Raw genomic sequence first — 9,613 nt, 5'->3', positions numbered from 1 at the left:
TACCTTATATTATCATAGATATACCTGCTATACCATATAATCACATATAATATTGTACACAGCCAAGGTTTATAGATTATTATCTATAAACCTTGCACAGCTGAAGCTGCTGGTATAGATAATAAACTTTATCTATATCTGTGATATTTTATGTTTTGTTTACATTCCGTATGTTGACATTGTTGGTTGATTACGGTTTTTAAAATTTTATTTCTATTATGAATTAACCATGTATTAATTGTAATCGTTTTAAATTAATATGATTCTACGTCGTGTTGATTCCTTGTGTAACAATTACATATTAACATCAAGACGAGCCATTTCTTAAAGATTTCATTATGTAAGTTTAATAAGTACCTATCACATTAAATTACTTAATAATTACTTATAATTATGTATTTTGTTTATTGTTTAGATATTACTAATGGCTGAATTTTATCATCAAATATGCATATTATAGTGTAACCAAGCTCAGCTTATGTTATACTTAGTGTACTATAATACAAATAGTTAGTAGTTTCTCAACTGGTAGACTTTAGTACAGAGGTATTCCAAATAAATTTGACCAGATTACTATGGACTATTTACAATACTAATAATTCAAATTAAACCATTAAATAAAGGATTTTTTTTTTTTTATTTTATAAAAATAACAGTGGATTAATACATTTCTTAAATTCTAAGTTCAATAGATACAGAATTTTGTATCACACAGCACATTGAGTAATGACAAATTGTTTATAAGATTCATAGTTCACAGTACATCAACGATATCAACTAATAAAAATGTTTGCACTGTTAAACCCAATGAAGGCCATTGAAAGATTCATATACTTTCAACCCTTAAATTGATTAAATATTTTGAATCTGTAAAAAATAACAAATTTAATGTAATAAATTAGTATAAACATATATAATAAGTGGCTTTTTAAGTATTTACTTTTTACCTTTAATGTATTATATGTATTATAATATATTCAATAAATTGTTAGTATTCGAGTTGTATCATAGTTAAATGTACAATGTAAAATATGAAGTATTATGAATAAATAAATTTAAATAAACTCTGATTATTTATTTTTAGTCACTGTATATTATTATTATATACTTGGCACAAAATTACAAAATAAAATGTCCTAAACAATTTAAATTATGTATGGAAAATAACATCTATTATACAGGCTAGTCATCTAAATACTTAACACTGGAAGATAGGCTTTGCTGTATAACTGATATTATATAAGTTATTAAAATATGTTATGATCCTAGGCGAATACATATAATGAATGTTGATAATCTTAAGACCGCACAATTAAAATTGTAGTTTGTATTTGGAGGATTGAGTACAAACATACATAGTATAAGGTATTAAGGTCAGAAGTGAGAATAATAATATATAGTTCGATATTATTTAAATAAAAATAAAATCTAGGTTTCTGCTTATGTTAAAAAATAACAATTATTATAAGGTTAGCACCCTCACACTTTTTATCCAGGCTTGGGACTGGCAACTTATACATAATATTATGTAAGTGAATAGTTGGCGGTTTATACGTTCCTTTTTGAATCCAATAACAGTCAGATTGTATACTTACAGGTTAAGTTTACAATTTATTTTTAGCTGTGTTATGTTTTGTTTTTTTTTCCAATTGGAAAATATTTTTACATTCTTTTTAGAATGATAACATATACATCTTTGCTGTTGTTTGGCCATCTTTTTTCTGCAACTATTGTGTCATTGGCGCAAACCCAATTGGAAGTTGCTTGTCTCAGGTATGCAATGTAATGGCCAGAACTAGTGTTTTCTCCCATATGCAGCTTGAGTTTTGTATTGTGCTCCAGCAATTTCCAAAATAGAGGTGGGTACGCCACTAAGTTTTAGATCTGTTATCTTGTTGGGAACAAATTGACCATTTACAAATGTTGGAATAAATAGTTTTAGTTGAATTACTATATACTCATTTGCCACTATTATCTGATGTTTATCTTCAGAACTTCCGATGTTATTACAATTATGGCATTTATAGTCAACTAATGTATTCCAAACACATTCTAATAATATTTATATCTAATAATATAAAATCACATTCTATCAACATTTGTATAATAAAATAATTAAATGTACATTCATTTAGATATTGTACATTAATGTTTGACGAAGTGTGTATAAGCAGTGGTTTACATTACAACAAAACAACAGATCAAATTGATGGATTTGTGGACAGTGCTTCCAATAGAAATCAAGAGTATGCTGATCATGCACTTGTGTTTATGGTGCGTGGCACAAAAAAAAATATTAAACAGCCAGTATCATATACTTTTTGTCAAGGGGCTACCAAACATGAGCAACTATCTGTTTTATTAAAAGAAGTAAGAATAAAATTAATTATGAAATTTGGTAAATAAATCTAAACATACATTTTTGTCTTCAGGTGGTAAGAGAAGTCCAAAAGACAGGCTTACAAATAGTGGCAACCATTTCTGACCAAGGCCGTTCTAATAATAGTGCCATAAAACTTCTTATAAATGAGACAAAATGATTTTTATCAAGCGCGATGAAATATATACGGATGATATTTATGAGATACAAGTAGATGATGGAAAAATGATCCAAATTGTTCATATTTTTTATGTCCCACATTTGATCAAATGTATAACAAATAACCTCTTAACAAAAGATTTAGTTTTTTCAATCAATGGGGAGAAAGGTTGTGCAAAATGGTCCTACATTCAAGATCTATACAGTATCGATAGTGCAATACCCGATTGTAAAATTTTACCACGAATTACCGATCAACATGTGGTGCCTGAAAAAATTTTGAAAATGAAAGTGAAATGTGCAACTCAAATTTTTTCACAACGAGTGTCATCTACAAAGACGTTCTTATCATGTAAGTAATGAATTCATTTCTGTCTAGCTAGTTGTTAATGTATAAATCTGTTTCAAAAAAATCACTAATTATACTTTTCACATTCTGTTAACAGCTAAAAATTTGATTGATCCCAGTGCTAAGGACACTGCCAAAATCTGTTTGTTCTTTGATAAGCTATTTGATTCCTTGAATGGCCCTTTCGATGGAATAATAGATGGTAAAATTTATCGAATATCAATAAAAAAGGAATCACCTCATCATGCACTTTGGACTGAGTCTTCAAGTTTTATCCACAATGAAGTTCATTAATAAAAACGGCAAAACATGTGCTGTACCAACTTTAAACAATTGGATGAAAACAATACGAGGTTAGTAGTATCTATATAATAATGACATTGATATTTCTACAATACATGTTTATATTAGTATAAAATAGTATAATAAAAATTAAAAAAATATCATATGATGCATTTTTTGACATTATGTTTTATTGTTTGATTTTAGGTTTTCAAAGATTGTTTAAAACCTTATCCAGCATTGGCATTCGATCACTCTTACCACTCTAACCTAACCTAAATCAGGATCCCTTAGAATGTTTTTTTGGCGCAGCACGAAGTGTCAGCTCATGTAATCCATCATGCCACGCATTTGCGTCAGCATATAAGACATTATTGTTGAACAATTTAATGTCATTAAATACACCAGGCTCCAACTGTGAAGATATAGTAAAAGCAAGTCTAACATCTTATAGGAATTTAATTTCAAAAGACTCTAATATTACAAATGAGGTACAAAATAATTGTAACATCACTGTCGATTTACCAGTAACAATTTATAATATTCTAGTGGGTGTAAATGTTATACGTGAGCACGTTCACACATATATAGCTGGTTACATTTAAAAAAAACTAAATAAAAACTTATTTAAAAATTGTAATATATGTTTAAAAAATCTTTGTGCTAACAATGTTACAGCAACACATGATCTCGTAACAGCTAAAGATTACACTATTAAAAGACAGTCATTTAAGTACCCGTCACAATATTTTTCTTCTTTGGTTCAACAAATAATTGTATATGTAAGTGGACAAATGTCTAAAATTTGTCACCATAAAGATATTTGTATGACACTAAGTCTAAACATTAAAAATAATTTTAATTTTAAAGACCTTCCGCTCTGCCCAAACCACAATGGTGAACATTTTGAAAAAAAAATTATAAATAATATTGTAAATGTAATGCTCAACCATTGGTGTACTGAAATAAATAGAATTCTGATAGGGAAGAAAAAAATTCACCATTTACAATCTGACCCAATGAAATTAAAAGCAAATGTTTGGCACTCTAAGCATTCTAAAAAGCCAAAAAAAACATTAGGAAAATTTAACATTGTAACATAAAATTTTATTTTATATTTTTTAAATTTTATATTTTATAAAACAAATAGTTTCTATTGTAACTATAATAATTTTAATTTTTGATTTATAATAATTAATTGTGATTTGTGATAAGTAATAATTTTTATTATTTTGTATAATTTATAATACTCCAAAAAATATTGTGTTATTAAAAAATAAATTATCTACTACAAAATATAAATCTTTTATTTTTTTATCATCAGTTATTATTTAAGAATATATTTTACATTATTTTTATGTATATTATGTACTCTAAATGAACTATCGATAGTACAGACATCGATAACATCGATAACATAGATATCGATATTGAAGCATAGACCTGTAAACTAATAGACAGCGCTTACCACACCACCCTGCCATCATTTCATGGGGACGAGACAGAGTGAGAGAGAAAGAACTATGCGTTTGGCCATATCATGGAGGACAATATTGGCATTAAGTTTTTTCAGCCATGCGTATTAGCGTATTATTAATATTAGTATTATCATTGTTATTAATATCATAATATATTACATGACAAATAAGATCTTCAATTTCCTCTTATATTTAAAAGTCTTATTTGTCATGATATATTATAAATTATAATAATAATCAATAATGTATTAATGTAATAAAATATTATATTATATTTTACATTTTTAGTTTTTTTCTTAATAATAATTAATTATAAATTACAATATGTAATTATCATAATACTTACTTATAAGTTATTAGTAATTACACTGGTGAATGGTAAACAGAATTTTGTAATAAGTTAGAAGCTACCATAGAGGATAGATCTACACTCTCATTATAAAGTCATAATTATTCTGATTCCATCGGGTCTAGTTTATGTGTTACAGCTTCTAAAAGTAAAATCATTGGTAAGTATTTATATTACATCATAATCAACTTTATTAATTCAAGCTTATAATATAATGAAGACTACTTTTTTAATTAAAACATAATATAAATATAATATACCTAATATTAATAATAATATACTTAATATATAGTAAACTATAATATACATTTTAATACATATAACAATATATAAAATATAAATAATACATATTTTAATATAATAAATATATACAATAAGATTACTGTTGAATAAAATTTTATTGGTGCTTAAATAATATGACTTTAGTCAGGTGTGATCTATTTCTATGTTTCGGTTGGCTTAGCTCTTTGTTATGGTGGTGTAGTGGAGGCAAGGGCGTATTTCTGGGGGGGGGGGGCGATGGGGCGATCTCCCTCCCCAGAGCCTCTGTTTTTATTTCTATTTAATAGTACCTATACTTTAATATTTTCGTAATTATATGTAATTATGATACAAAAAGTGTACACCGAATAAATAGTAAAATAATTAAACATTTTAGAATAGCGCTCCTAGTTATTTAAATAGGTTAACATATACATTTTTGTATTTTTGGTTTTTTTTTTTAAATTGTATCAATAAGTCGCCCCCCTCCCCTTGAAAATAGGGCCAGAGACGCCCTTGAGTGGAGGGTACACGGCGTGTACCCACCTCCTAATTTTATAATTATGAGTGTACCTTTAACGAAAATCGTAGTACGCGGGTACACGGAGCATGAATAAGATGAATTAACGTTCCCCAGCAAATAATATGTATATTTATTAAATTTTGATATTTAATAAGTAAAAGAAGATAAGCGTAATTTGTTTATTTCACGGACTAAGAAAAGATCATAAAAGTCCATGGTTTACTTGTACCACGGCTATAGTAGTACCATCTTAAATCGTGTTGTACAGAGTCTTTTGTACACAAATCTATTTTTAAACCATTTGGTAACGTTCACAATATTGTTGTTTTGTCCAGTTATCAGTTAATGTTCCAAGTATTCATTACATTTCTATATAAACCTTCTGTCCCTAGTACTTTTTCACATTAGTATTATTATAGTAAGTTATGTTATTTTATAATTTATAACTGTTACCACTTTATTAGCAAAGATAATATTAAACAGTATACACGTACATTTATATAAAATATAATATTGTCTTGCACGTTATACATCGAATTTTTGTATAGTTGTGTCTCGTTTTCTTGTGTTCTTGTTTACTTAATATGGAGAAATTTCTCACAAAAACGACCAAGGTAAGACAATTTTTATTATTTATTGGTAGCATCATGTTTTTTTACGTAGGTAAGTCGCTAGTATCTACTGGACATAGTCTAATTTAGAAATGTAGAGGCCTTAAAAATATGATTGGATAAATAATATGATAGATGTAGGTATCATGTATATTATATTTACAATTTTTTTTTTCAAATTAAATATATAGTTTCTTATGTTTAGACTAAAGTTGGTCAAACTATTGAAATAAGTTTAGACAAACCAAATATTGTGAAGACTATTAAAAATTCAGATGATGAAGATGATCCGTCACCAGTAGCAAAGAAGAAATCTAAAATGGTAAGTTTTACCAAATTACTTTAAAACACTTTAATCAAAACTTTAATTGTTTAATTAATATAGGATAATAAATCAACTCATCCATTGATTTCAGAAGATGATCAAAACTTAAAACAGGTATAAAGTAATAATACTTTTGTGAAGTAACAATAGGTAGTTTAATTTATTATTTTTTTGTGACCCGTGCATTCATTTATATTTATAAATTTTATCCACCATTGTAATTCTAGAATATCTAAATTATCTATATTACCTAATTTTTTTAATACTAAAAATTACAATAATCAAATATTAAATTAGAATTCAATAAAATGAGTTAAAATTTAGTAGAAAATATCAAATAATCAAATTTAGGAAGTATTTCAATTATTCAAAAAGTTTTTAAGTTTTTAATTTATATTAATTTTTTGCATAAAATAGTATAATGTATGCTGTGTAATATAAATTTACTGATAACTAGTTCTAAATTTATCATATCAATAACCAATTTTTTTTTTCAGATGTGTGACACTATTAACTGCATAACTAAAAGTTCAGTACCTTGGCCATCAGATTGGTCTTATGATCAATGGATTGAAAAAAAGAATAAATACCCTTGGCTTATATACAGTGATGGGAAAATTGGTTGCGAATATTGTAAGTCAGTAGATACATTAAAAACATTTAAAAGTAAAGGTGTAAGTAAAGCATTTCAAACTGGCCAATCTAATTTCTATGAAACAACACAAACAATTTTTCGAACAGCTTACTATATTGCTAAGTATAATAGACCTTATGATGACCACTCAAAATTAATTGAATTACAGCATCTCAATGGACTTAATCTTGGTACTACTTTGCATTCTAGGTACTCTAGTACAAAAATTATTTCACATATTGCAGATAAAATGAAAACTAAAATAGTTCAAAATATTATGGCAACTGCATCTAAAATTTCTATTCTTATAGATGAATCCACTACTGTAAGTTCTTTATCAGGTATGGTGGTTTATGTTAAATCATCAATATTAAACTCAGAACCTATTTTTATATTTTTGGATTTGGTAGAATTAAAAAGTCAAACCGCTTCTAGTATTGTCAGTCAATTAATAGAATGTCTTTATGCTTCTGGATTTTTTGGTAGAACATTGGGTATCATTTGTAACGGACGGAGCTAGTGTTCTCCTTGGAAAAAGAAATGGAGTGGCTGTGCGCTTGAAAGAAAAGTATCCCTTAATTTTTAGTTGGCATTGTCTTAATTATCGATTAGAGTTAGCAGTTGGTGATACATTAAAGGACATAACTGCTACCAACCATTTTAAGCATTTTTTAGATTCTTTATATTCCTTATACAGCAGATCTCCAAAAAACCAAATTGAATTAAAAGAACACTGTACAAGTTTAAATGACATTTTTTTAAAAATTGGAAAAGTTCTTGATGTTCGCTGGGTAGCAAGTAGTTTTAGAACAATTAGTGTAATTTGGAAAATATATCCAGCATTATATAATCATCTTATTCAAGCTTCTCAAAATAAATTTCGTGATGGTAAAATTAAGTCTACAGTACGGTCCACGAAAACGTGCGGGTGACCGCTGCGCGCCTCGTGGCGATTTCTCTGAAAGCCAGTGTACCTCAACATATGATCCGTGCCAATTGCTGGTGTTGCAGCCGGCGCGGCTGCAATACCGGTGAGGCAACCAAATATAATAGTTTACCAACCACCGACGCAAAATTGCCACGAGGCGCGCAGCGGTCACCCGCACGTTTTCGTGGACCGTACTGTAAATACAGTTGGCTTAGTAAGCGTTTGGGAAGTATACAATTCTTGTTAGGTTTAGCCTTAATGTGTGATGTTTTATTTGAGATATCACAAGTCACAACTATCACTTGACTTACAAAAACAAGATATGTCTCTATTGCAGTCTGATGTATTAATAAGAAGAACAATTAGAGTTATTGAGTCATTGAAAACTATGAATGGTAATTATTTTTCAGAAACTGTTAAAGCAAAAGAAAAAATGATATTTAAAACTGTTGTTTTATCTAACAACGAAAAGATAACTTGTATAAATAAGAACCAGTTTATAACAAGTGTAGTAAATAATTTAAATATGAGACTAATACCAAATGAAGGTGAAGAAAAAATAATACTTGAAGACTTTCAAATATTTGATAAAAAATTATGGCCTTCTGAAGTTGAGATACGCTTTGGTGAAAAAGAAATACAACGTATTTGTGACAGATTTTATATTAATAAAGTAAAGACATTAAAAGGAATGCGAATCTATATTGATGACAACGATAATAATGATATAACTTTAATTGAAGAACTTAATGACATAAATATTTTAATCAAGACATTTCCATGCTCAACAGCTGAGTGCGAACGTGGATTTAGTGTTATGAACAATATATGTACAGATCTTCGTTCAAGATTGTTAATAAACAACATTTCTAATTCAATGTTCATAAATATTAATGGTCCACCTTTACAAAGATGGAATCCTAAAGATTATGTCGAAAGTTGGTTAACCTCCCATAGAGATGCTGATGACAACAAATCAAGAAAAGTTAATACCAGTACTGCAACTGAAGATCCAAAATATAAACTATGGCAATTACTTTAACTATGTAAAATGTATTAAAAATGTTTCATAATATGTTAGCAATTTATATTTTGTGTTAAATTATACAGTTTTTAATTTTATCAAGTATTTTATTTTTAAACATTATTTATGGATCATGAGTTTAATTATCAATCATTCTGTAGTAGGTATTATTGTATATTATATTATAGACAACTGATAAATAGACAAAATAGTGAGTACTTGTTCAATATGCTATCTATCCTGAGTATTTTGTCTATCATAATTTTATGTTGGTCGATGGTTTAATATGCTATTTAAAAATGTAAATTGT

The 9,613-nt window shown here is 27.6% G+C and overlaps 1 protein-coding gene and 2 pseudogenes across 1 annotated transcript; all 3 read left to right on the top strand.

The window, feature by feature from the left end:
* Positions 1-2,148: 2,148 nt before the first annotated feature.
* On the top strand, positions 2,149-2,899 carry LOC126548869 (uncharacterized; annotated as a pseudogene).
* Positions 2,900-3,168: 269 nt separating this feature from the next.
* On the top strand, positions 3,169-4,255 carry LOC114132254 (uncharacterized; annotated as a pseudogene).
* A 2,110-nt stretch (positions 4,256-6,365) lies between these two features.
* On the top strand, positions 6,366-9,321 carry LOC126553447 (E3 SUMO-protein ligase KIAA1586-like). The gene is made up of 8 exons (XM_050208608.1): positions 6,366-6,395; positions 6,598-6,714; positions 6,778-6,831; positions 7,215-7,542; positions 7,663-7,845; positions 7,964-8,239; positions 8,690-8,827; positions 8,969-9,321. Exons 1-8 carry the CDS (start codon positions 6,366-6,368, stop codon positions 9,319-9,321), a joined length of 1,479 nt encoding a protein of 492 aa, XP_050064565.1.
* Positions 9,322-9,613: the final 292 nt, after the last annotated feature.

This window comes from Aphis gossypii, unplaced genomic scaffold (genome assembly GCF_020184175.1).
Source record: "Aphis gossypii isolate Hap1 unplaced genomic scaffold, ASM2018417v2 Contig00248, whole genome shotgun sequence".
NCBI lineage: Eukaryota > Metazoa > Arthropoda > Insecta > Hemiptera > Aphididae > Aphis > Aphis gossypii.
This window is presented reverse-complemented; position numbering and strand designations above follow the sequence as displayed.

Excerpts from the sequence above, each read along its gene's own strand:
- LOC126553447 (XM_050208608.1), top strand. The coding sequence starts at position 6,366 with ATGGAGAAATTTCTCACAAAAACGACCAAG. Across the intron at positions 7,846-7,963 it reads ATTTTTTGGTAGAACATTGG|AGTTAGCAGTTGGTGATACA; the intron begins GTATCATTTGTA and ends ATTATCGATTAG. Across the intron at positions 8,240-8,689 it reads TCAAAATAAATTTCGTGATG|AAACTGTTAAAGCAAAAGAA; the intron begins GTAAAATTAAGT and ends ATTATTTTTCAG.